General features: G+C 57.7%; 1 protein-coding gene across 2 annotated transcripts in view; it reads right to left on the bottom strand.

Moving 5' to 3' along the window:
• Zc3h3 (zinc finger CCCH-type containing 3) overlaps positions 1 to 27,235 on the bottom strand; it is an 83,980-nt gene that overhangs the window by 16,542 nt on the left and 40,203 nt on the right. The window contains exons 5-9 of one of the 2 annotated variants that reach the window (XM_013355930.4): positions 9,708 to 9,859; positions 4,524 to 4,566; positions 4,291 to 4,449; positions 4,123 to 4,192; positions 1,630 to 1,761 (exon numbers count right to left, since the gene is read on the bottom strand). In XM_013355930.4, coding sequence (XP_013211384.2) covers positions 1,630 to 1,761; positions 4,123 to 4,192; positions 4,291 to 4,449; positions 4,524 to 4,566; positions 9,708 to 9,859 — 556 coding nt within the window. The remainder of the gene's footprint in view (positions 1 to 1,629; positions 1,762 to 4,122; positions 4,193 to 4,290; positions 4,450 to 4,523; positions 4,567 to 9,707; positions 9,860 to 27,235) is intronic. The other variant, XM_078016565.1, reaches the window with a different exon arrangement.

Raw genomic sequence — 27,235 nt, 5'->3', positions numbered from 1 at the left:
GGAAGGAGCATAGATTTACTCCCAGCCTGAATTATTCAGGAGAGAAGGGAGTGCACCTCTTTAACAAGCATGGCTTCAAGAAGCAAGGTTAACAATTCCACTTGATTCAGTGGAATATCGCAAGCTCTCTGGGGCCCACTGAGGACTCGCACTCCAGGCGCAAGGTGACGACTCAGCATTTTTCCTATTATTTAGAGAATAAAATTAACCCTTCCAGGTCCAGGCTGCTGCCTCCCTGCTGCTGGATCTGGCCTGCTCAGCGCTTTCCTCTATGTAATCACAAGCTGCTATCCATCATGTGGCAGGACGCAGCCTGACGCGCAGAAACGTACACAGTAAGCACTTCCACTAATAGAAGCAGAACTTAAATATCGTTTTGATACTTTGATTTAAATTGGAATATTTTACAATAATTGTCTGTTGCCTCCATGGGTCCTGCCCCCCTACCTGGACTAGGGCCTGAGGGGTTTCCCTGCCCAGTGCCCAGGTACCCATCAAGGCGACCCCCAGCTCCACGTTAGGGCCCATGTTGTGAGCAGGCAGTGCAGCAGCAGGAGTCGGGGCTGGCTCCAGGGACCCACTGTCTCAGGTCCTCCCTGGAAGCGGATGTCAGACCTCTAGGGAGGCCGGGCAGGTGTTGGTGAGCTCCTATGTGGGTCCTCTCAAGTGCAGCCAGTGAGGGAGGTGCTCCTGTGCCTGCCACCTGGGCCTTTCCAGCTCTTGGGGGGGCGTGGCCCAGCACCCACACAACCCTGGTGCCTGGTGACCTCACCTTCATTGGGGGTCCTCCCTCTAATCTGCAGGCCCACCACAGGACCATGTTCCCAGGCTTTGCAGCTAGAAGGGGCAGCAGTGGGCCTTGCCATAAGGCCCCTGGGTTGTGCAACACAGATGCTCTCAGGGTGCCAGGGACTGAAGAGTTCTCTCTATGGCCCCTGGCCCAGGTCTTGTGGGAGGCTGGGGAAAAGGGTCCCACTGGGTCAGGCCTGCAGGGACCTCTGGCCAGCCCCCTGAATCAGGAAGGATCCTAGTGAATGATGGGAAGGCCTTCCCACTTGCTCGGCCAAGGAAGTTCCCCACAGGTGCTCAGCCACAGGCGAGACTGAGCTGCCCTGGCAGCCAGACAGGCAATTGTGAGGGGCTGGGACAAGGCAAGCCAATCCCCTGAGAGCAGTTCACTAACTGCCCACCTGGCACTGCCCACTTACTTCCAGTAGGTCCAGCCTCAGCTCACCCTAGGCTCACCTGCCCCTCTGGACAACCCCTCGGCTCTGCCCAGCCCTTCCATCCCAGGCTATGTGGGTGTGGGCTGCCAATACCTGCCACCCTAAGATGGCCACGGCTCCATATCTACCCACAGCTCTTCCAACCCTAATCTTCAATGTCCCCTTCACCCCACAGCAGTCTCTCAGGGGTTTTGCCTCCCCAGCCATTGCATCCCTGGCCCACCATGCAGTGGGGTGAACCCACTGTAGACCCTGCTTCCCTGGGGGACCTGGGTACTCTGGCCTCGCTTTCCTCAGTTCACACTGCACAAGCCCCTGGCAAGTCACTGGGCCAGAGTCGCCTGTGAGGGAGACGTAAGGTCAGGGCTGTGGGAGGCTGCCCATGCCTGCCTGCAGGCCTCACCTTGGCACCCAGTGGGCAGTAACCTTTGAGGAAGTCGCTGCAGACCTCGGCCTTCCGAGACACGTACACGTGGCTGTAGGGGCAGTCACTGTTGCTGCAGATCCCCTTCAGAAAGTAGGAGCACACAGGCATCTGCGGGAGGGAGGGCAGACGGTGAGGGCCAGCGACCCACGTCCTAGCAACCACAGCCGCTCTACAGGCAGCAGCACAAGGACGCAGAGGCCCTGTCCAGGGTCCCACTGTGGCTCCCACAGGGGTGAAGTGGATGCATCCTGCTGGGCAAGGGAGCTGCTTGCTCACAGTCAGACCCCCCTTCCTAGGTGACCCAGAAGCACATCTACCCTCACTCTGTCAGCCTGAGGGGTCTTGGGGCAGGTATACTATCCCCCAAATCCCTCAATGTCCAGGGCAAGACGGCAGTCTGGACTTCCAGCCACTAACCGTGGCCCGGATGCCCAGGAGTCACAGGCCACGGGGCCAGTGTTCACACAGGAGAGCCTTGGGGCCAGGCATCAAGCTGGAGATTCTCTAGCCACCTGACACGTGTCTTGGAGCAGGCTTGGTCTGGCCCTGACCACAGGGTGGCACTGAAGCCTGGCAGCAGGAGGGGCTCAGGGGAGATCTGAGGGCCCAGTATAGGCAGCATGGATGCCCCTGACAGGCTGCATAGAGGTTTATGAGCCCAGCCTGACTTTCCCTCTTCCTTCCCCAGCACAGAGCTGCAGGCCCCCCTGACCTCTGGCCAGGGCTGCTGCTTGTTATCACCATCTGGGTTGGGAGAGGTAAGAAGTGCAATCCACCCCTCTCCTAGGGGGAAAACTGAGGCCTTCGTGAACAGGAGCTGGGTGGGGTCACCCAGGGAAGGAAGCAGGGGATGTTTCTAAAACTTCCAGGAGACTCCCTGCTCCCCTTGTGGGCCGGACACCAGCTCCTTCCTGGGACATCTGGGAGAGTGCAGTGGTGTCACTTGCCCTGGTCCAGTATGGAGCCCACCCGAAGGCCTCAGCAGGACTTCCCTGGGACCCCCTCCTGAGCCCTGGGTCAGACCCCCACTCTCACCCCCAGGGAGTCACCTCCTTGCCCACACTGAGAGTCCTGGCTTGCCCACGTTGCTCAGCACTGAGGCCGGCGGTGGGCTTGGGGAGCCCTCCATGGTTCTGGGGCACCCAGAAGCTGTAAAATGTCACTTTTCTAGGGTGAAACATAAGGTAGGGGCAGGAACCTGTCTGAGGGCCAAGAAGGGAAGAAAAGGCCCGGGCAGCAGCCCTGGAGCTAAGGGGGAAGGAGGGAGAAATCAAAGAAACAAAGGGTGATTTACTGAGCAAGAGTTTATTTTTAATTGTCTTTTAACTGCAGCCGCAGAGGGGAGAGGGGCTGGGGGCCCTGTTTGGGGCTGGTGGTGGTGCGGCTGCAGACAATTCCCTTAATGTGGTTTTTGATATAGAGCCCAAATTAGCTCTAATAAAAAGGGATAATAAAGCCAACTCTTACACCAAACGGAGCTCCTCCTGGCTGTCAGAGCGGGGCTGTTACCAAGAGGAAACTGCGTTCTCATTTCAATTAACCTTGTTTGCACCCTACCACGTCCACACAAATAACAATAACATTAATTCAGGGCGCTGGTGCGGGCCCACACATTAGACAGCGTGGAGTGTGCACCGGCTTTGGAGCTGGTGCTTAATGAACCCGAAACTCGACGTGAATTTCCAAATTGCTCACGACAGAGTTTCGAAGCGCGATTAGGGAGAAAAATGCTGATTCTCTCCAAGCTCCTCAAGGGGAAAAGCTGTCGGAGCAGCAGTGGGCCTTGCCCACACGCCTCCTTCAGCTGCAGCCCCACACCCAGCCCTTCCCTATGCCCATGGCCAGGCTGGGTTCCCAGGGCCTGTGGTCAGGCCTGGGCATGGGGCAAGGCCCCCTGGCCTCCTGCCCCAGGCTCTGGGAGCTTTAGCCAGCATGAATCGCAGACCTCAGCACTCTCAATCCCCCAGGTAGGGGACCCTCCCTGGCTTGAATAAGTCTATGGAGTCATGCAGGCCAGAACACCTGAACCCTTCCAGACATGGCCGCCCTATAGGTGGTCCCTTCCCAGTTCCCTGTGGCGGCTCTCCTGTCCCCACTTCTGCCTAGGGGAACCTGCAGCCTCCAGAAGAACTCTCAAAATACCCACTACTAGCCAAATCCAGGCCTGAGGAGGTAGGTGAGGTCTTGGTCCTGTACTACAGGGGCACGCACAGGGCCACCTTCTCCTGTGCATGAGGCGGTGATGGAAAGGAGCCTGGCATCACTGGGGGGCCTACACATCTGGCAAGGCTGGGTGCTGGAGGGACAGGAAAGACTGACCCCTATGTGTGGTGCGTGGGACCCCCCCCAAAATCCCCAGTTAGCTACTTCAGCTAAAAGGCAGCCATGGCACCGCCCACACATGGGGATGAAGGGCCCACAGGGGCAGGGCTGCTGGCCAAGGCTCAGGGGACAAGCAATAGCATTTACCTTCTCTTTGGACACATGGTGGGAAAAGGGACAGGTCCCATCTGTCTTCTTGCATGTTCCCCGGACAAACCTGTGGTAGCACAGGACAGGGAAGTTGGAGAAGGCTGGCAGGGATGGAGGCAAGACCCCACACAGACTCCCTCACCCGGGGCGAAGCCAGGTGGGCACCTGGTGCACACGGCCACCTTCTCAGGGTCGTGGATGTAGGGGCAGCGCTCGCCATGGTTGCACCTGCCAAAACGGTTGTAGTACATGCAGTACTCCTTCCTCTTCTCTCTCTTCTGCCTCGCCTGGCGGATGATGGCCAAGCTGCGCTGGATCGCTCGGCTGTGGACAGCAAGAGATTCATGAGCCCAAGGATGAGCAGTGAGCCCCACCTGCCCAGCCCCCGAGGGACGCACCTGGCATGGGAGCGGCTACAGCTGCTGGTAGGATCCATTCGGCCTGTAGCAGGGAGAGGAGACGGTCCTGTCAGGCCACAGCCCAGCCCACCCTCTTTCCACTGATCCACCTGGCCAATACCCCCTCAGGGTCCTCAGCCCTGAGCTCCGGCACTGCTGCCTCCTACAGAAGGCTGCCCGCAGCCCCGCCCTCTAGGGACACAGCATCATGGTTGGGGCCAGGCAGGGCTCCTGTTGGCGCCCTCAGAGCTGGCATGCCAGGCAGCCCCCTGCAGGGGACTGGACTGCTCAGGGATAAGTGAGTAGCCTGCAGCCAGCTAGGTTTCCCAAGCCACATCTGAGGCTGGATGGGCTATCCCACCAGCTGGTTTCTGCCCACCAACAAGCCCACCCTGGCAGCCAGGCGTCTCATGGGGCAGGTCCTCAGGCTGAGGCTCTTTCCAGGCTTTGACACTGGTGGGGGCACCTCCTCCTGCCAGAGCCCCAGAGTAGGACCGGGAGGGGTTTGCTTAGACAAGGCAGTGAATGTGGACCACATGGGGCCTGTCTTTGGAAATACAGATGGTTTGGTGGGAGCCTCACCTCAGGGGTCTGGCCCAGGTGCAAGTGTGGCTTATCACTTGTAATTTTGGAGGTACCTTTCCAGATAGTCCCTAAAATCCCAAGCATGAAGATGAGACTGAAGATCAGATGGGCTGAGCTTTTCTGAGATCATTAATATGGTGTGAGGATAGCAGTGACATGAATTGGGGTCCCCTTAGAATTAAAGGGACCAACATGGGGGACAGTGGTCAGTGAGGAAGGGGGCCTGCAAAAGGAGGGGCCTGCCTTTTAAAGGCACAGGCCAGTCCCAGGATTGCGGGGAGGCTCAGGCAGGGCAGGGCCTACTCAGACTATTTTCCTGGGTTCCTCAAATACGCACATGACCCTTCCCAGACCAGATCCCGTTTCCTACAGGGCAGCTGCTGAAATGAATACGGTGCTAAGAGGTAGAAGTGACATCATGCAGAAATTCTGAGGGCCTGAGGTGATGACAAAACCATCTGGGGTTTTTAAAAGGGATGTTCCAGGGTGCCTAGACTCACTCAGCTAGTCCCTGCTCTCACAGCAGACTGCCAGTGCAGGTCTCGGGGACCATGCTTCAGAGCTCCCCTCCCCCAGGGCATCTGTGAGCCCATCTCCAGTGTGGCCCCTCTCTCCAGGTTCTGGCATGACCCATGGCCTCTCCAAACCTCAACTCCTTCACACCCCACTGGCTGAGACCTCAGACCCTCCTTCCTTGGCATCCAGGAGTTAGTTGCTCAGCCCTTGGAGTTCCCTGGGCCACGCTGGGTGGTGCTGTCACACCCTGGCCCTCCAGAGACAGCGGGAGCAGGCCAAGCACAGACTGTGCCCACCAGGCGAAGGCTTCCTGCTGCTCTGAGTTGCAGGAGACCCTGAGGGAAGACCTGGCACTGCACTGCTGGAGCTCTGTGGGTGCCTCAGACCAGTGGATCTCCTACCCTCAGCCTCGGCATCCCCAAGTTCAGAAAGGGCATCTCCAGGGTTAAGCAGCAAGATCCCCAGTGGGAAGGAGGAGTTCTGCTGCAGGGTGGCCCAAGCCTGGACAGCTGGGCGAGTCAGGGCTGGAAATGATGCCTGGGGGTAGGGGGATGAGGGCACAAGGAGGGATGAGGGGATGGGGGGGAATCAACAAAGACAAAGGGGTGCAGGGATGGGGTGGGGTGGGGATGCCCAGGATGGCCTATGTTCCCAGCTGGGGACACCTGTCCATAGGGTGGCAGTGGATGCCTGTCCAGGTGGCACAGACGCACCCTTGCACCTGCCAGCCTTCACAGTGAATGACGTGCAATTTGATAGCCTGTCAATGAGCTCTTGTTTCCTGGGCTGTCACCCAGGCTGCTGGTGACACTGGCGCCATCTGCTCCCAGTCAGGGACACGGTGGTGTCACGTGATGCCTGTTAGGACCTGAGGGGGGCAGTTTTCTTCCTCTTTCCACTTTCTGCTCTTAAAAGCACGCCAGTGTGGGGCTCATGGTGGGAGTTTTGACAAGAACGGGAGGCACCTTTCCAAATGCTGCACAGTGTTAAAAATGCACATAAAGCAGAAGTAGCTTAAAACAGGCAAGTGGAGGTGCAGAAAACTCAGGCGAGCCCCGACCTCGGGAGCGCGAGGTGCTGCCTCTGCTGCACATTCTAGAGAACTTCACTTTCCTGGTGCTTCCCAAAATAGACACTGGCTCCCTCCAGCACCACCCATGCCTGGTACCCCCATCTGCTTCCTGCCTCCTGCCCATGGGCCCTCCAAGGGAACCACTGGGCAGGTCCTCAGTACCCCTGGCTCTCACTAGCCCTGCACAGCCTGGGGAGCACAGGGACGAGCTCACATGCCATCCCCAGGCCCACTGCCAGGCTGGCCTGTCCATTCCCAGGAAGTCAGAGGAGGAGCTACCCAAGCCGGGGCCTGCTCAGCTGAGAGCACCTGGCAGGCCTGGGAAGAAGACCAAAACAGCAGAGGGCGCCCCAGGGACAGGCAGCAAGGGGCAGGGCCTCAGTGACCCAGCAGCTCTGACTCTGGGGGCAGCAGTTGGCAGGGCCTCCCTCATGTGCCCTTCTATGACCTTGTGGCACCTAGGAGGAGTGAGAAGGGCACAGATGAGGATCCACAGAAAGCCCACCTGCCCAGAACACGCGATAGGTAGTCAGCAACCAGGTGGGGACCACAACCCGCTTCTGCCTCACTTGACCCACAGGTCTGGGAGCTCAGAACAATCCCAGAGCCAGCCCTGCATCCAGCGTGAGCCGAGCCTGAGCCCAGCAGCTCTATCGACAGACTTGGCACTTGTACCCCACTGCAGAGACGGCCAGGCTCTTGGTGGCCCCAGTATAAACCAGTCAGCTGAGGATACAGGTTCCGGGCCAAAGTATGTGGGAAGGGATCTAAGGGTTGTGCCCTTTGGGTGGAAGGTGGGCCTGGGAGGGAGGAGATTAGCTAAAGCAACCCAGGGCAACCAGGAGCAGATGCTGACTATTCTTGTGGATCCAAAAGGGCAGCTGAGAGGGGAGAAGGAATCCCTCTCCCTCCAAGGAGGGCTACATTTTCTTGTTGAAGTCAAAGTTTCGCTGACACCAGGGGAGGAAATTTATTTCTTTAATTATAACTCATCTAAGTGGGCCAGTCAGCAGCAGCCCACAGCTGGGGACCATCCACCTTCCTCCTCACAGTGAAGTGGTGGCCATGCAGGGGTCCAAGCAGCTGGAGCTGCCCCGTTCGCCCGCTACTTCCCTGTCTACTACCTCCTTGGAAGGGTGTGGCTTTGTCAGGCCGCCTCTGCCCGTTTGCCCCACACCCCTTCCCAGGAGGGAAGGCCAAGCCCAGGACTGCCTCCAGTGGCTGCCAAGGCTGGTCTGCAGGACATGAACAATTACAGCCCTGCTTGGCGGTAGGCCATGACCCCCCAACCCCACCACCTGCAGCCTGCAGGGAGGAGGCCCTGGGACCCGCCCTGCTCTCTCCTGATGCTCCCTCATACAGCTGGGCTCCACAGTGGCAGGCTCTGGGCGGCTGCCAGGACAGAAGAGTGCCAAGCCAGAACGGAGGCCAGTGGGCAAGGGTGCCCAGGACAGACTGTCCACGGCCTGGTGATGTCAGGAGCTCTGTGGCCACCAGGGCTCTACCACGTGTGCAAGTGGGAAGGTGGATTCTGCGAGCTCAGCATTTGGCCCGGGGGTCCCGGGAGCAGGAGGCAGCTTCCCAGTGAGCAGTGACAGCCCAGCCCTCCCTCCTCAAGCTCCACCAGCCTCAGGACAGCAGCCTGGCTTCAGTAAAGGACACCGCATCTATGAAGAGACCAGGTCCAAACCTACCACTCCCCTGCTGGCCTTCAGATCTCTCCCACCATCTTCTGTGGCCATGAGGGGATGTGAAGAGTCAGGACAGTGGGTACAGCCCCACCCCACAGTCATACCCAGTGCAGCACATGTGGGCAGCAGGACCCAGCCACAAGATAGTGCAAAGGCCTGAGGTCAGGACCCTGAGGAGAGTCCAGAGGAACCACTGAGCCCTGGTGTGAATGTTCTGGTCTGGCGATGGCTACACGGCAGGGTCCGGGCACAGAGACTGCAGCAGGGCCAGAAATGCTGCTGCCAGTAGGCAGTGGTCACTCCTTTAGCAGGCATGGCTCTGGGGTCAGAAGTGACCAGAGTGGGCACTCAGGGTGATGAGAGGACCTGTACCCCAACCCAAGGCAGCATCCCCTTGGTGGTCAGAAGACCTGGTCACTGAACACTGGAAGAGTGAGGCAGAGGTGAGACCACAGGCGCGGAGAGAAGAGAATAGGCCCAGGGGCAGAGCAGAGCCAAGCCCTCTGGAGAATTTACCTGGCTCTTCCCAGCCCAAATGCCACTGTCAGGAACCACCTCCCCAGTACATCCTGGCTAGAAAACTGGCAGCTTGGAAGCCACTGGGCCCTGGAGACAGGCCTTGGGAACACAGTCGGGTGGGAGCAGCCAGAGGGGCCAGCTTCTGGGAGGAAGGCTCCCTTATATCTGCCTTGCCCGCTGCAGACGCTGCCTTGGGCACCCCACTTCCTCCTGGGACAAGCCTCTTCTTCCCCCAGCCCCTCTGGTGGGTAGGTGGGGCTGTTGGGTCCCAAGGCTGGCCTATAATCCTTTTTTTGATGGACGAGGAGGTAAAACTGAAACCCAAACATTCCTCTAGCTAATTTATGCAATGATCATGTCCAGAGCACTTCCTTTTTCGTGCCTGTCTCCTGGGCAGGGAGGTTTGGACCTGTGACAGTTGGCAAAGAGGCATGAGGCCCCAGGTGCTCGCCCGCCCAGGCGTGCTCCCTACACCTGGCTTATCTTCTGTCCATGAGCAAAGCTCATGGAAAACCAGAGGCTGCTCGGCCAAGCGAGAGGCAGGCGCTGGCCTTCCCAGGGGACGGCAGGGCTGCAGCCTCCCGGTGCCCTCCCTGCCATGCTGTCCCATTGGCCTACCAAGGCTGGCACATATACAAGAGGAGAGCTCGTCCAGCTGGGCTGTGCTCCCCTAGGGAGCACCGTGAGCTCCAGGCCTGAGGGAGGCGGCTGGAGCTGGTCGAGGCCTTCACAGACAAGCTGGCCTGCAGTACCCCATCACATGCTCCCCAGTGCCCAAGATGGCCCTGCTGCCCCCATCACCTGGCCGGCCGGAGGTCTTAGACAGCTTGTTGGCAGACACCTTGTACATCACTCCTCCAATGCAGCGGTAGCCTTTGCCCCACCGAGGGGACCCAGGTGGGGCTTTCCCGCCCCCGGTCACAGTAGGACGCAGGCGGTTCAGCACCAAGGACCTGCAGAGACAGCAAAATGCCCATCAGATGGGACCCAGGAAGGCTTGGAGCTTTGGTGGTTAATGCCAAGGTCAGGGAAGCCAGGCCAGCCTAGAGCACTTGGTGCCTGGGACACCCTGCAGTCAGGGCAGTCCTGGGCCAGGAGTCCAGCCACCAGGCCTCTGTCCCCTGCCCCTTTGCAGGGGTGCTTTTGTGGCAGCAGGGAATTCTGACAAGAAGTAACAGAAGGTGGTGTTGCCCAACCTGGCTGGGATCCGGGGGTCCCCTCGGGGCGATGGGGAAGGCCCTTCCCTTGGACACAGTTAGCCTGGGCTGACCCCCAAACTTCAGGGAGGACAGTTGCCAGGGTACTGACATCATCTTTTTTTTTTTTTTTTTTTTTGTACCAGGGATTGAACCCAGGGGCACTCGACCACTGAGCCTCATCCCCAGCCCTATGTTGTATTTTATTTAGAGACTGGGTCTCGCTGAGTTGCTTAGCACCTCATTTTTTCTGAGGCTGGCTTTGAACTCGCGATCCTCCTGCCTCAGTCTCCCAAGCCACTGGGATTACAGGAGTGTGCCACCTCGCCCGGTGGTACCTACACCTTGATGGGATGCAGGGAATGGCCTGGTCACTTGTCACCTGTAGAAGGCATTACTGAAGTCTCTGCTAAGGCTGGTGGCCCCCTTTCTCAGACCTGCCCCAGAGGTCACAGGGTCAGTAGGAGTGCCACTTGTCCTTCCCTTCCTCATCCCTCTCCCTGAGAGAGCCCTGCACTAGGGCCTGTGGGGCAGCTGGCAGACCCAATCAGGTTAGCCATCTGGGGAAAGAGTTCCCTGGAGGCCACGGGCTCAAGAGTCCCAGAGCAGCCACAGGATGAGCGGAGTGCAGGCCAGGAGGAGAGATGTGGGCTAGAAGGACCTCCAGTCCCAGTGGCCGCCCTACTCCCTTCCTAGCCCCATCCTGCCAGACGCCCCGCATTCCCCAAGGGAGACCAGAGCGCAGACCAGGATGGGGAAAGGCTGTGATGACGCCACTCTGAGAGAAGGCTCCTGCAGCTGCCCACCAGCCCAGCAGCCTCTGCCCAGCTGTGACAGGAGCAGGCTCTCCCCGAGGAGAGGACTCAGTGCCCAGCAGCCAGGTGAGCCCAGGGTCCTGGCACAGAGACCAGTTGACTCAGGAAGCATTTCAAAAGTGAGGTGTTTCCACAAATCAAGCCCAGATTCTATATGTGCTCATGCTCTGCTTGGGACACAACATGACCTTCGACTGGTTATGTGGCACCCTGTGGCAAGTCTGGGCCATGGGCACAGTTGTATTTTTTTTTTTAACCACTGAGCTACATCCCCAGCCCCCGCTTTTTTGAGACATAGTCTAAGTTGCTAAGGCTGGCCTCAAACTTTCTATCCTCCTGTGTGGGCCACCGCGCCCAGCCACGGGCACAGCTATCTATCAACAGGGTCCAAGGCAGCCTTCGTATCAGCTCAGGGAGCAGTCAAGGGGACAGCTCAAGTGGGAGGGAAGGTCAGTCAACCCAGGAATGTGCAGGGCTATGCCCTTCCCACCGGCCCTCACTGTCCTGCAGCCCACAGCCCAGTTCCTGAGGGAAGCAAGCTATGAAAAATGCTCCCGTGGGGAGTGCCTGGTTCTGCAGTTGTAGGACACCCTTCCCCAGTCATCCAGGCCAAGGAGGAGTGATCTCAGATTGGGGCTGCTGAGGAACAGCAGGTGGGGCTCACTTGCTTGGCTGGACAGGTGAGTTGTAGATGGCCTGGTCACAGCACTCACACACAGCTCACCCTGCCACCCATGGGAAGCCACTCAGAAATGTGGGTGCTGAGGGGTGCAACAGCCCTGTTCTCAGACTACTGCTGTCCCCTGAGCTCAGCACCACTGTCTCTATGGACCTTGGTCTCTCAATCTGCAAGCTGGGGCAGCTCTCACTAGCTGGTGGCCTCTGTGGCCCCATTAGTGAGATAATGTGAGCGAAGTGAGCGAGCACTCTGGGGACCAAAGCTGCAGTGTAAGTACAAACAGGCAGGCAGGCCGAGGAAGGCACTTGACCCAGTTTCCCTTAATTAAAATTCAAGTTTACGAACACTGGTCTTAGAGGGAAAGAGTCCAGCCAAAGGGCACCCATCACATGCTCCTGTGGTTCCCCCAGGGTTCTGTCTGGGCAGGAGAGAAGCACCTGCTGGACCCCTGTGCCCTTCCAGGACAGGGTAAAGTGGGCCAGACCCCAAGCTCCAGGTTCCCATCAGACTTCGGAACCCCATGGGCACCGGCCCTATACCCTGGGCTTGCACTAGGGGCTGAGGCACGAGGAGTGGCGGCCACAACACGAGAGGTCTTCTCCCATACCAGAGCCCTGCTGGTTCTGGAGGCTCAAAGGTGGGTGCCACATGAGTGATGTCTATCTTGATCCCAAATCCTGAGTCCAAAACTGAGCTCAGGGGTCTGGCAGGCCCCTAGGACTGCCCTGGCCCTCACTACCCTAACTGTCTCACTGCCCAGAGTCCCTAGGTATACCATTTTTCCCCCTCCCCACCAGGCCAGTCACATCTCTGCCTCTTGGGCCCTGACCTGGGATCCAGGCAGGTCCTGCCCTCACAACAACCCTTCCAATCACCCCCTTCTCCCAAGCATGGCTGTTTGTCCCTGGCCACCAGAAAACATGAGGGACAGGAGGCAGCCAGACCTGTGCCCAACCGCTATCCAAGGCCCAGCCCTGTGAGAATTCACCTGTAGAAATGTGTCCCAACTGAGGACCCCGCCAGGCCTCTCTCCAGAGGTGTCCTGGGGCAGGTGCTGAACCTGTTCTCCACCTGCCCCTCCCTAAGGGCAGCTGCATAGGCAGAGCCCGGCACTAAAAGCAATGTGACGAAGCCACAGGGTCCCTGCCCCACCAGCAGGACAGGGAGGGGTTTCCCCAGTAACATGAGTCTCTGCCCATGAGGCCTACAGAGGGCCCACCTTGAGGAAGCCAGGAGCCAGCGGGGGGCCTGGGCCAGGTGGTGGTAGGTGGAGGATCAGTTTTGTAGAAGACAGCTTTCCACCCTCTGTCCAGAGCCAAGTTCTTGGTCATTCCATATGCTTATTCTTAAAGACAATCATGAGCAACCCATCTGTCCCCCTCTGTTCCCTCCTAAAATCCACTTCCTGGATTTTGAATGTAGCTACAGGACATCTGTGGACCCATGTGGGCAGACCAGAGGGGTGGCAATCCCCAGCCGAGGATCAACAGGCCTGTGGACCCAAGTCTGGGAGCAGCGGTGGAGCTCAGGCCTCCAGGGGATGGGGACAGGGCTGCCCACTGCTCGGCTCTCCCAGAAGGCCAGGAGCCTTGCATTGAGCACTTGCACTTAGGAAGCTGATGTGGGCAGCCCCTGGGGAGGCCTGAGGTCAGGAAGGGCTGCAAGGGCTCGCCCTCTGCCCCTTCCCACACCTCTCCATCAGCCCTACTGGCTTTTGAGTCTGCAAGGCAGGGTGCGGGGCGGGGCCTTGTAGCTTTTCACTGCCATGGGTGTCACAGCACTCCAGTAAATTGTCACCCTAATGGAGAGGACAGCCTTTAGAAACGAACTGTACAGAGAAGAGGGGATAGAATTAATGAGATAATAGCGGGGCCAAGGACCCTGCGAGCGCCTGCCCTCACGGCACCGCTCTGTAATTCCTTTTCTGCAACGGAGCCGCAGATCTAAAGGCTTCTCCCATCCGTCCGGCAGGCCCATGCCGCCAGGAAATTTCATTAACGCTGGAAAATAGGAAAGGTATTAAGCGTGGATAATGAAGGCCAGGGAGGGAACAGTGCCTTAAGATAGTCTTCTTCCTCGCCTTTGTAATGGGAGGCATGAACTTTCCCTTCAAATCCATTTCTAATCCATTTGAAATACTACAGCAAATTATCTTTCCTTCAGCCCGAAAGCGGCCAGCCAATTTACTCCGAATAGAAGTGACAATGCCCCAGGATTTATCACCATAACCTTGACTACACCGGGGTGAGGCTGGGCCTCCCCTCTCCCCCTGGGGGGGCACAAAGGACGGACAGGGTGGGGGGAGATAACATTTCAGATGAAAAGTGGTGGTGGGGGGAGAAAGACACACAGGCACACACGCCACAAAACTAGGTCTGCAGAAAGACTGCGTCCACTCCTCAGAAGCACTGGCAACTTCCAGGAAAGAGGCTGTTCAGGACAGAGGGGCAGCTGAGCCTGGCTCTTACTTCTGAGGGGTCTGGGCAGGACAGAGGGAGGCTGTTCTTGAGGCCATTAAGTTCTACTTAGCCCAGAAGTCATCTCAGTGCATCCCCGATGTATCTGCTGGGTCTCTGAGCGAAGGCCCCGGAGTGCCCACTTGCTGGGCTCTCACACGCTCCAACCCACACTTGGGTTTAAGGGCCAACACTGGACACCATGCTCTGCCCTCCCTGAGGCGCCACTGGGGAGGGTCAGCATAACCTCCAACACAAGATGCCAGGGCTCCCTGTGTGGCTGTGGCAGGGATTTACCTAAGACTCCCACCTCTTGGACACTGACATGCAAGCATGCTGGCCTGAGACCAGACTGGCGGCCTCTTGGGCAGGGCATGGGAGTGCCCACCAGACGAGCAAACAGCCTCCACATGCTCCAGCAGTATACGCCCATGCATGCACACATGCACAACAGGGGTGGCTCCCGCACACTAGCAGCAGCAGCCTGAGGCTTGGTGGACACTCACATGATGAACAGCGGCTCCTCCTGAGGGCTTCCACCTGCCCCCCTGCAAAAGTCAGCCCTCCAGGGAGTCGGGCCCCTCTGCATCTCAAGAGCCTAAGCAGCAGCCTCTCGGCCCCGTGCCTTCTCTGTGCATGCGATCCAGCCTCGGGACTGACGAGAAAGAACAGACCCCTCTCCTAGAGGCCAGCCTACTAGGACGGGGTGGGGGGACAGTGGTTGATTCAGGTACAGGTGGTAAAGGGGCCAAGAGGGCCTCTAGGAGACTACAGGCAGGTACAATAAGGTGGACCCAGGAGGCACAGGCCACAGCCAGGCAATTTTCAAACTTGGATGCTGTGTCCCATGCTGACCAGATTCAATAGCACTTTAAACAAACACTGGAGATCAGGTGGGCACAGATTCTCCAAGAACAGGGCTGGGCCCTAGAAAGTGGGCCTCTCAAGAACCAACCCCTCATCTGGCCCCAAGGCCCAGATGTAGGAACCAGGGTCATTCAGCACTGAGTCCAGGCCAGGGAGAGGAGTGGATGGGAGAGACCTGTGGCACCACAGGGACAGGGGCTGGATTTCATTCCTACACACAAGGCCACATATAGTGCCGTAGGCCCAAAGGAAAACTGGACGCTGGGAAGAAAACTGAGACAGGCATCCTGTCAGCCCCCTCAGTGAGGAGCCCCCACCTAGGACTTGGCTTCTCCCAGCCCTACTCTGGATCCTGCTGTCATCCACCACCCTTGAGTCTTACCTGTTAAAAAGATAGAAATGCCTTGCTGGTCCCCCTCCCCTGCCCTCCTCTCACCCTGGATCACTCCTCTCCCTCACAAACTCACCCCCAACCCCCAGAATCTCAGCCTGGCTCTGCCTGGGGGCTGACCATGCAAAGCCCTCATCAGTCCAGGCTTCTGCCCCAACTGCACGGCTGCCAAGCAACCTCGGCCAACACTGCAGAGCCAGCCTGGCCTCTCCTGGGCAGGCTGGGGTCCCTGCTCTGCTGCACAGCTCCTGGCGGGGGTGGTTCCCCAGCTCAGAACTTGCTCTGAACATTGGTATGAAACTACATGTTTGATTGAGTCCCCTCAAACCCTGCAGTGGGTCCCCTCATTGTCACAAGGCCCTGTGGGCTTGGACCTTGGGTCTTCCCTGGCCACTGCTTCTATCCCCTCCCACCAGTCCAGAATGCCAGCCCCCTGGAAAGTTCCACATCCTACAAAGTACTGTGCTCCCTCCTGGCACTGGCCGGCTGCACACATGGTGTGCCTGCCTGGTGTTCTGAGCAGGTCTGAGCCCAAGCTCAGGAGCCACAGCCTACGGGAAGCCTTCCCTGATCCACGATGAACATGGGACTCTCAAGCCTGGGGGGCTGTCCAGCAGCCACAGCCTGTTGCCAGGACTCCCTGAGGCCTGGCCATGTCTGCTGGGTGCCTGCCTGTGCTATGAGGTTTGCAGACAGCTCTATAATCTGTGCCAAGGGGACAAATGCTGGTTGTGGGGCAGGGCCTGGGGATGGCTGTGGATACCACCCCTAGGGCTCCCATAACCTCTGGGGAGAGGTGTTCAGCAGAGGAGGGGTCTGTTACAGGCAAGGCAAAGGGAGACAGGAATGAGGCAGGCTTGCTTGGCAGAAGCCAGCCATGATGAGCCAGTGAGGGACACAGCCTGGCAGCACAGGCTGAGCACACAGGGAGTGGGGGAATGGAGAGAAGGACAGGGGTTAGAGGGTACACAGGGCCAGGAACTAAAGCCCTCCAAGTAGGGTGCTGACCCCAATGTGGTCGGTTGGGGAGGGGTAGTGCATGGGCTGCAGAGCCAGTTGTCCCCTAAGCCAGGGCACTCTGGCCACTGGTGACAATGCAAGAGATGGGCAGGCCAGCGGGGGAGCAGAGAAAACGACCAGGGAAGCATTTTTCAGGAAATGGAGCACGGTTTTTGAAGCTCGAAGCTGAGCTAGCGGGAGTGCGCAGTCAGCAGAAGAGGCAGCTCGCACGGCGAATCCCCAAGTAGGTCAGGCGAAGCCGCCGTGACAGGCACTAAACTGCTTAGCGGGGCTTTCCACCGGAAACGACGACGGCCCACCATACTGCTCAGCCAGGGAGGGTGAGCATGGGCGAGTGTATGCATGATGGTGTGTATGTGCACGCTGAGTAGGTGTGATGTGTGTGTGCACGTGCAGGTGTGCGTGTGAGTAGTGGGGTGGACCAGCTCGCCGCCTCCTTCTTGCTGCACAGCAAGGCCCCTGAGCCTAGGCCTCATATGCCCCAACTAGAGGACTCACCTCAGCAGGTCAAGCCCACGCGACCTGGGGCAGTCCAGTACCCTAGGTCCCTGGATGAGGACAGTCCTTCAGGGGAGGGCCTAGGAGGGCAGAGGCATGAGGCTAGGGTGACTAAGCAGGCTCGGTGCTCTGGGGACCCATTGACTATGTGCCCATGGACCAGGCCTGCCTCTGCATTACCGAGCTGAAATCTGATGACTCAGAGGACACACAGGCATCAATTCATGATGGCTATGGCCTCCTGACCTCAAAAAACCTTACTCCATCTGCCACTTAACTGCCGCCTCTTGTGCCCAGCCCACCATGCCCCAAAGCCCATGGCCAAACCATGAGGACACGGCAGCTCCTGCTCCAAGGCTACAGGACCTGACTGAGGACTGCTCAGGCTGCACTGGGCGGCCTCAGGTCCACCCATGGCATGCGTGTGGAGGCTGTCCAGCAGCTCAGCTACCCAAGACAAGCCTCTAGCAGGTGGGCAACAGGGCCACAGGCCTATGTGGGAGTTGAGACCGCTGGAGTCCTGGGGCCACATTGAGGAAAAGGGCCTTGGGCTGGACCAGAGGCCCTGAGGCCTCCAAGCCTCCAGGCGTCATCCCTACAATGGGATGATGTGATACCAGGCTCACAGTGGCAGGCAACGGGCGACCCAGGCCCAGTGCTAAGCAGGGAAAGGAGGCCACGGCCTGGGCTCTGGCAGGTTGGCCGGTGGAAAGGGCTGCAGGCAGGTGTGTGTAAGGACACAGACTGAGCTAGGGCAGAGGGCAGGGCTGGGCTCCTTGGCAGGGCTCTACTGCAGCACCTCGGGCCTCCTTCAGGTGGGAGGGAGGGACCCAGCCCCACCGTCGCTCCCCCGTCGTGAATGACAACGATTCAGGGCCCCCCCCATCCCAGCTGGCGTGGTGGTGGGCGATACTAATTGCACTGCCTCCATTACAAACGCTGCTGCTCCATCATGAAGGACCCGGACTATTCTATGTGTTTTATGTGCTCACATCTATTCAATTGGTATTTCGATCAATGGATGCATTACAAGCTTTCCCTTTAAGAGCCTAATAAACAACAAGATGGAAAGTAAAATTCTCCATAAAATGACACTTTTAAAAATCCATTTCAGCTGAAGCTATTGGTGCTTTGTACGTCAACTGCAAAAAACAGGTACTGCTGGACCTTAATGGCCCTACTCCAGAAAGCAGAGTTCAGCTCCATGGGCAGAAAGCTGGGGCCCTGTGGCCGGTGCACTCGCCCTCTGCGGGCATGGCTGGCATGGGCCCTGGACAGTGCCCTCAATCGTCTGTACTTAGTGCCACCCAGGTTTCCTGGCTGGTGACCCAGAACCCACTTGACGTGTGCAGCTCATGAGGGGAAGGGCTGGGCCTGGTTTCCAAGCGGGTTCACAGCGACACTCTCCTGACCTGTGAAACAGATCTCCTAGGATCAGACAGCAAGTCCAGCTGGCCGCCTGGACGAGTTGATGACCTCAGTAGGCCCTAATGCAGCCAGGAAGCCTTGCCACCACACATGCAGGGAAGGCCTATGAGGCACAACAGAGTGCATTAGATTCAGAGGGTGAATAGGTGGCTGATCGAAAAGTAAAGACACATGGAAACCCACAGCCTCCTGGCATCAGCAAGACCCGGGTGGAACACGCAGGGAGATCTCCACAGCGGGGGTGAGAGGCTCACAGAAAGAAGCCCAGCACAAGGCTGCTCCTGAGGTACTGAGAACAGGAGGCACATGCAGTGAGGCTCGGCCTCCTAGGACCTTGCCCAAGTGGGTGAGATGGCAAGAATATAGAGCACATGCTGCTGGTTTGGAGGATGGTTGCTGGGGAAGGCTGAGGTCAGGACCCAACATTCCTGAACTTCACCTGGAAGAATAAACATCCAGGAATCACGAAGAACATAGATCAATGAGTCTATGGTAAGGATGGGAAGGCCAGAGACAGCCCTAACCTCCTGTACCTGGGTGAGAGCTGATACCCCTGCACTTGGACAAGTCAGGCTCATTTCAACAGAGTATCTCCGTGAGGAAACAAAAGAACCTTGAACCACACCTACTTCTGGTCACAAGCAAAAATTAACTCAAGCTGGGCGCCTATAATCCCAGAGGCTTGGGAGGCTGAGGCAAGATCCTCAAATTCAAAGCCAGCCTCAGCAACTTAGTGAGGCCCTAAGCAACTCAGTGAGACCGTATCTCTAAATAAAAACATAAAAAATGGTTGGGGATGTGGCTCAGTGGTTAAGTGCCCCTGAGTTCAATCTTGGGCACCAAAAAACAAAACAAAAAAAAACACAACCCAACAAAAAAACACTCCAAAAGGATCACAGGTTTAAATGTGCATGTTCCAATAACCTTGTGTAGGCAAATATTTCATACGCAGAATACAAAAGCACTATTTGTAAAAGAAATGATCAATAAACCAGACATCATTAAAAACCAAGTCTTAGCAACGGGGTGTGGCTTGGCAGTAGAGTTCCTGTGAGAGAGGACTGTGTCCATGATACACAACGAACTCCAACAGATCAATAAGGCGAATGTGAAGAGAAACAAAGGATCCGAGAGGCGCTCCCCCAAAAAGCACAGCCGTGGAGCACTGAGCGTACAAAAACATGCTCAGCATCCCTTGGTCATCAGGAGACACCAAGTAAGACCTCTGTGCAATGCCACCACACATCACCAGCATGACTCCACCAGGAAAGATGACCTAGAGGAGCTGGCCAGGGCCCTGGACCCCTGAACAGTTGCGCTGGAGTGACCAAGGCTGAGGCATCACCAAGGGAGACCAGCGGGCTCAGCATCCCTTCCGGAGGCAGCAGCTCCACAGGAACACAGCTCCCCGCCACCCAGAGACATGCCCAGCACAGCTGAAGGCACCCTGCACCCGTCAACAGCAACACAGACACAGAATGGCCCATCTGCACAGCGGGGCACAACCCAGCTGGCAGGGAAGGTCGGTGCCACACTGCACACCCAGAGCCTGGAGACCCAGGCTGGGGGGCAGGCACGGGCTGCCCCCTGGCTTTCTGGTGAGGCTCTCTTGGCTGCAGGCAGCGCCTTCCCTCCCACTGCTCTCATGGGGCTGCCCCTCCTGTGGGCATCATCTCTTCCTCTCCTCACAAGCAGCCACTCAGCCTGACGACAACCACACACACCTGACTGATCCTTACCTTTATGCCTCCTGAAGACCTCATCTCAGAGACAGTCAAACCAGGGTCTGGGCTTCAGCACTTAGGGGCTCTGGTGAAGCACAATCCAGTGCACAGCAGTGTTGGGCAATGGGAACAGCCATTTTGCTCCCACCCTATGCTTCCACGACTGTACACTCTGGGGCCCCAGAGGCCAGAGGTACTGGGGCTGCTGCAGCACCCAGCCGGCAGGAGGAAGCTGCTCTGAGCACCAAACACATCAGTCTCTGAGCAAGCCGACTCAGTGCAGGGAAAAAGCAAAGAGCTTCCAGCGTGAATCCTCACACACCGAAAGACAAAAGGACCATGAGGAAAGGACCCAGGGACATCCTCAGCACCGAAAGGGCACTTCAGATCTGCAGGGAGGAGGCAGGCCAGAGACAAAAACGAACCTGAGAAAGGCTATGAGCCAAACTAAAATGAAGCCCGGGACACACTCTCCTCTGCTCGCTGTCCAAGCACTGATCTGTCTGAAAGGCATGCCTGGCCTGGCCGTCCCTAAACCAGTGAATGCCCAGGCCACCAGGCCCATGCAGTGGCCCAGTCAGTGGAGAGGCCACCTAGGCCCCCATAAGAATAAGGAAGACCAGGCCCCAGGTGGACGGCAGCAGGTGGCCCAGCTGTGCCACCTCTGCATCCAGACAGGGGGCACATAATTTATGGGGGCTTCTCAGTGAGACCCCAGCCCTGTTCTGCACTCTGCTCCACAGGCATGCACACAAGGGCCATCCTGACACCTGCTGGCACAAGCGGGAGCCAGGATGGAAGGGCTGAGCCACCAGCCAACCTCCCAGGAGCCCCCCGTCCCCCCAGGCCCAGCACTTGGTCACATGCCTGTAGCCCTGTGGAGTGGGGGAACAGTGGGGAAGGCCAAGGCCACAGGCCTGCATCTCCCTTCTATCCCAGGCTGACCACAGATGGGCCTGTGCCTTGGAGCCCCCGCCCTGCCCAGGCCCACCCTCTCAGACCCGAGGGGAGGAGCGGGCCATAATTTATGCTCCCCGCCTGTGCTTTATGGCTTTCTTAATTCGGCTCCTGCTACTATTAATGTAGTTAATGCTGAGATTATATCTATTTTCTGGCGTCGGGCAGTGATTTATTCAAGCCATTTTTCCGGTGGAGGCTCCCACGCTGTTAAATCAAGCGCCTTGCCAATTAAGTGCTGACTTGGGAAGTGGACGCAATCTTAACAGACATCCCACCGCAAATTACACTGGGGGCTGCCAGCTCTGGGGAGTGGACAGGCAGCCACAGGCACCCTGCTGACTTGGGGAAAGCAGCAAAACAACAGGCCTGGCTGGACCCCAGTCCGCCTGCACCTCAGGAAACACCCCTAACCTGACTCCTTAAAACTGCCCCAGGTGGCACAACAGCCTCAGGGCTGGGGGAGGGTGGCATGGAAGGAAGAAGCCTCAGGAGCCAGGGGCAGGAAGCCCACCTCCCTCATGGGCACAAGGAGAGACCCCTCACCAAGGGCCCCTAAACTGTGGGAGGGGAGTGGAGATAGGTGTCACTGAAGTACCATCTCTGAGGACACAGCAATACGAGGATGGAGAGGAGAGGCAAGGTAGAGAGATGGGGAAGGACAGCCCAAGGGAAGGACCTCGCCCCACCTCCCAGGGGCCCAGTGCACTTCGGGAGCCTCGTTCCCTCCTCCATCCCACTATGTCATGACCCTGGCACCCTCCTACTCAACAGTGCACAGCAGGAACCTGGTAGCCCACCTGAGCCCTGCAGTATGGCAGGCAGCACATGAGCCTGTCCCCTGAGGTGCCGTGCTCCCCCAGGCCCTGGGCATGGCCATACCTGCCTGCCAGTCAGACCCTGGTCCCAGGCCTGAGAGGTGAAGCGATGAGGTGATCGGCTGAAGGGTTGATATATGTGAGGAGTTAGGTATGATATTGATTATTCGAACAATACTTTACTACCACCTCTAAAACCAGGGTAAAAGTGCCACTTAAAATGGTATTTAATGGAGTAGAGCAGCCAGGTGGCGCTGTGACGAGGGCAATTTGTCTCCTGCTGTCAGGTTGGTGCCTCCGCTCTCCTCTACTCCATGTCTCAAAGGACCCTCCTACTGGATCAGTGCGGTTGGGGAGGCAGGCGGTGGACTCCCCTCAGGCTGTGGGCGGCTCCCCACAAATCCCACAGGAGAGACTTATCGGGCACTTCTGGGCACTCCTTGCCAACCACCTTGGGCCAGATGAAAGCGCACACCTGCCAGCTCTGGCACTGCGCTTCCCAGGGCCCATCCCTGTGGGTTACTGCAAACCACAGGAAGGCCACATGTTGCCTGTGGCTTTGCTGTGGCAGTGTCTCACAGAGCCTTCCTTAGTCTTGCCACTCAGGGCTCACCCACAACAGGGCAGGGATGCCCATCCACAGCCAGACCCAGAAGTCACACCTGCCTGACTTTGCGATGCTCCTCCTGGAGGCCAGCCTAGAGGCCTGCAGCAGGACCACAGCTGCCCACAAGCCAGTGAGAAGGGCCAAGACGTCACTCTCCCATCCCATGGATCAGAGTCCATGTGCTGTACACAGGGCTCAAGAGTGGGTGCCACAGTCAGCCCCTTCGAGGGCAGCCCCAGGGGGTACAATGAGAATCTCCTCACCCTTGATGGATGCCCCAGTCCCTCGCTACCAACCTAGCTCAGCAGGGGTTGGGTGACTGTCAGGGTGGGAATCAGGGAATACATGGGACTGCAAGGTTCCAGCCAGAGAGGACAGGGTGGGTGGGCCTGGGAGGAGCGGGGCGTGGAGCCTAGGCTGTCCCTCAGGCCTGCACTCAGGAGCGCTGCGGTAGGAGTGCGCCTCTGCTGGGGAGCCCCACCTCCCCCGCCCAAAGCACACTCCCCAGGAACACTGGGAGCGGCCCGCGTCCCCTGCTGGGGCCACAGCACCCGAGAGTATGGCTGGATGCAGAGAGAAAAGAGAAAATGAGGGCACAGAGGACTGCCACAGAGGAAAGTGGCATGGTGGAGCAGGAGCAGGGCCAGAGAAATGAGCAGAAAAGACAGACAGGCAGACGCCAAACGCACAGCACAGAAACTGAGCCAAGAGAGGGCCTGGAAGACAGACAGGAAAGGGGCCAGCAGAAGACAGAGGCCATGCAGAAGGCCTCAGGGCAGAGTTCAGGGCAGGGAAGAGGTAAGGGCATGAGTCTTTGTGGGACTGTTGCTCCCAGCACCTCCAGTGCCCTCCAGGTGCCCTCCTCACCACCCACTCCACCAACCTATTGCTGCACTAGAGGGCCACTGAGACCACAGGAGGCCCACTGGGTTGGAGAGCAGGTCTCCACCTGAGATGGGAGCAGAAGGGTGCTGTACCTGTCCTGCCCTCCCTCCCATAAGCCAATTCCAGGGCCCAAGATCATGACCCCAACTGTTAAGCTCCTCCTCACCCCTGGACCAACCCTCCCCCTTCCCCTCAGCTGGTGTCACACCCGCTCCAGCCACAGGCTTGTCTCACAGCCCACTGAGGAAGTAGAGGTACAAACTGACTGCCAAGTTGCAGGGGGCTGCCATGGAGTGGCAGAAGAGTCCACGGGCCTCAGCCCTGCCCTGCCCCATTCCAGGCACCTGTGCTATCTTGGGAGGCAGCTGGGATATGGCTCAGGCCCTGCCTCTGCCTGAGAGCAGGGGTCCCTGCAGCCTACCGGGGCACTCTCAGTCTTACCCTGGCTGCAGGGCCAACCAAGAGCTCCCCACCAGAAGCTGCCCATCCAGGTGGAGACAGACTGGCTAAGAACAGAAGTGGACCCAGAAGTGCCAACTGGCCTCCTGCTCTGGTGCCAGGGTGGCCTGGGGAGCACTGCAACTTCCTGCCCACATCTGTGTGGGCACTGTGTGGTGCGCACGCACTATCAGACAGCAAAGGAGCAGGAAGAGCTGTCTTGGGCACCAACAGGGCCCGGCATCCAGGGGCTCCTGTCTCAGGCCTGACTCTGGCCCACCTGTCAGCAGGGTTGGTTCTAAGATCTCTTAGAAAAAGTCCCCTCCCTTTCTCTGGATGAGGTCCCAAGGATTCAGCTGACCTTCAGGGATGTCCCAGCCTTGGGGTGCTGCTCGGTGCAGCTCATGCCCTGGGGAAGGCTGGCTCTCCTCTCCATCCCTCTTCCAAAGGCCAAAGGAGGACATGGGGTCCTGGGCTGCCCGTAGCCAGCAGGGGCAGCAGGCATCCAGCTAGGAAGGCTGCCAGCTCAGCCCTACAGCCCCAGTTCCACTGAGGGCCTGAGCTACAAGGCCAGCCGGTCTGCCTCCAACAGACAGAAATAAATAAATAACCATGGCGCGCTTCAGAACGACTTCCAAATTAAGAGCTGCACGGTGCTGTCAAGCCCCTGCCAGCAGTGTCTGTGGCACCTTCCGTGCAAAAACGTATCTCGGCCCATTTATTAGAATGATGAAGGCAAAGGGGTCTAAAAATTGCACTCCTTCCTTAATGAGCAGCCGAAGGGATCGGTAAGCATAATTTCAGAGGCCAGTAATATTTTATATAATCGCCGAGTGGTTTAAATTGAAAACCCCCAACTGAATCAATATTTACTGCATTGAAACGAAATGAATAGTAATAAGTCACTAAGCTCCCTGTCCTGTTTCATAAAATAAAAAATTATAAAAATGAGCACAGGCGCAGGGAGGCCATCACATTAACTTTTACAGCACTTGGGGAGCCGTAACCGCCTGTTCTCATAAAATAAAATTCTAAAAAACCTGCCTAAGGAGACCTGCTTCAGCACCATGTGGGGAAGCCTGGGAAACATGGGGCAAGGGAAGGGGCTCTGGGAGTCATCCCCATGTGCCCTCCACTGGGCCAGTGTGGGCTTGAGACCCTTGCTCACAGGCTGACCACACCTGGGGCCCACCAGACTCCTCCTTCACAGGGGCCGGGGGCCGCCTCTGCAGACTCCTGCCTCCTGCAGCAAACATCATGCTTTGGTTTCTTTACCTGATTCTCAAATTCCAGAATGTCAGCTAGAACATGAATGAGCAACCCTGGCAGTAGGGACAGATGTGCTCAGTCAGCCCAGTGTCTGGCCAGGTTTAAGAGGGACACATGTGAGTAGGCAGGGAACAGAGGGTCAACAATGTCCCTGAGATGTGAGCACGGGACCCTGGCCCACACAAAATGGCAAGGAGCCTGTAGCCCCCAAGTGGGTCCTAGCAGAGTCAGCACAACCAGGGCCTGGAGTTCAGCGATACTGGTGGGCAGCAGCACCTATCAAGAGCTGGGCTGGCAGGGAAGTGCTCATCTGGGTGTTCTGCATCCTCACTTGACACTGAACAGAGGCTGAGGGAGGGCGCAGGCCTTGAGTGGAGCCCCAGCAGACAAGCAGGGAATGACAGTCAGAGAAACATGAGCCCCCGAGGCCACAAGCCCCCATCCCTGTGCCCACCATGGGACTCTTGCACCTAAAACTAAGCCCCAATTAGGCTGACCCAGCAAGGGGAGGCACGCGCTCCTATGGCTTAGGGATGGAAGACAAAACAAAACACACACTCAACATGGACACCTCTCTCACAGAGGAAGACAGAGCTTCGAGGTAGCCCATGAGCATCATCAGTCACCAGGGGAACCACAGACGGTGCCACAGGCCACAGTGTGAAAGCCAAGGCAACCAAGACCGCAAGCCTGGCGGGAACAGAAAGGGTCCACTGCTTTGGGACGAGGCTGGCCCACTTCATACAATCTTGACAGGCACTTTGCCCAGGCCCCAGCAGCTCCTATCAAGAGCTGGGCTGGCAGGGAAGTGCTCATCTGGATGCCACACTGAAGGGCAACAGGCGCCAGCAGCCCTCACTCATGCTTCCCGAACCAATACCAGCTCTAGAGCCCACCCAAAGAGGATCCATGCACCATGTAGCACAAGGTGAAGGACACACCTTGACAGTAACCAGCAACCACAGAGTCAGGTCCCCCACTGGGCTAGCAAGGCAGGGACGGTCACACACGTGTCACTCCAGAACAGGCGAGCCAGCCCACTGTGCAGAATCTGAACGGGGCACTGCCAAGGCTAGAGGCACACTGGCAGGGAGACAGGAGTGCACCTCCACAGAGGCACACACTACACGCACAGACACCTGTCCACTCACGAATTTGGACACCTGGACTTCCACGTCTAACAGTATGCAAATTTTACCTCAAGAAAGAACCAAGAACCAATGGAAACTCTGGTTGGTATGCTTCTTTTCTCGGTGGTAACTGCAGTTCTAAAACCTGCACTTCAGGCTTGAGTGAATAAGCACATGGCCACGAATTGAGGCTGGTGGAGGAGGGTCGCCCACCCCAGGCAGTAGGGTTAGAGTGTGACTGACACTACAAGCAGGCACCTGTGCGCATGTGAGGGCGAGACCCGAGGGCCAGGAGCAATGACGCACAGCAGGACGTGCTCGCCCAAGCCTGGGTCTCAGCACTACTGGTACTTGGCCATCGGGGCTGTCCTGTGCATCCTAGAGAACCAGCTGGACCTCACAGCATGGCAGGGAGCCATGATACTGCACATCCAGGGCATGGAAAGGAAGTCCAGGGTGACTCTGAAGCACCCTGTCAGGCAGAGAGTGAGGTAGCACCCAGGGAAAAACAGCCACGTCCAAGGTCCCAGGGTGGCCGGGAAATGCTTCCCAGGCCAAGCACAGACCAAAATAAATGATGATAACAACAGATTGTAGCAACGTGGGCCCTGAGCTGTTATAAATAAGACGCATGTAGGACAAAGCAAGGGGTCACTGCTTTGTCAGTGCCACCAAGCAGCACAGAAGGAAGGTAGGGGCGAGAAAGCCACAAAAAGATGTAAAAAAACCGCAGGATGCGGGAGTGCTCTGTTCTCCCCATGCTGCTCAGAGCACTCTGCACTTCAGAAGCCAGCCAGCAGCTCTGGCCCTAGTGTCCATGCAGGGCAGCCCAGGGACACACACCACTGGCCATAGTTTCCCTGTCAAAATACCTCATTCTGCAGGCATCAGATGAGTCCAGTGGAGGGACATTCCGCACACCTGGTCTCTACTCTGAACATGTGCGTGTAGCAAGACTACACACGGCCTCAGAGGCCCCTCCTGCTTGGAGGCTGATGTCAGCCAGAGACATGCCCTCACATGCAAGCACAAGGGGCACACAGGCTCCAAACGGTACAACAAAGAGATTGGGACAAATGCCAACAACTGGTAAATTCAGGTAAAGTATGTGTGGAGATTATATGAAATATTTTTGCAACTTTTATGTAAGT

The sequence above is a fragment of the Ictidomys tridecemlineatus genome, chromosome 7 (genome assembly GCF_052094955.1).
Source record: "Ictidomys tridecemlineatus isolate mIctTri1 chromosome 7, mIctTri1.hap1, whole genome shotgun sequence".
In the NCBI taxonomy this organism is placed as follows: domain Eukaryota; kingdom Metazoa; phylum Chordata; class Mammalia; order Rodentia; family Sciuridae; genus Ictidomys; species Ictidomys tridecemlineatus.
The sequence above is the reverse complement of the archived record's forward strand: the minus strand, read 5'-3'. Positions and strand labels throughout refer to the sequence as shown.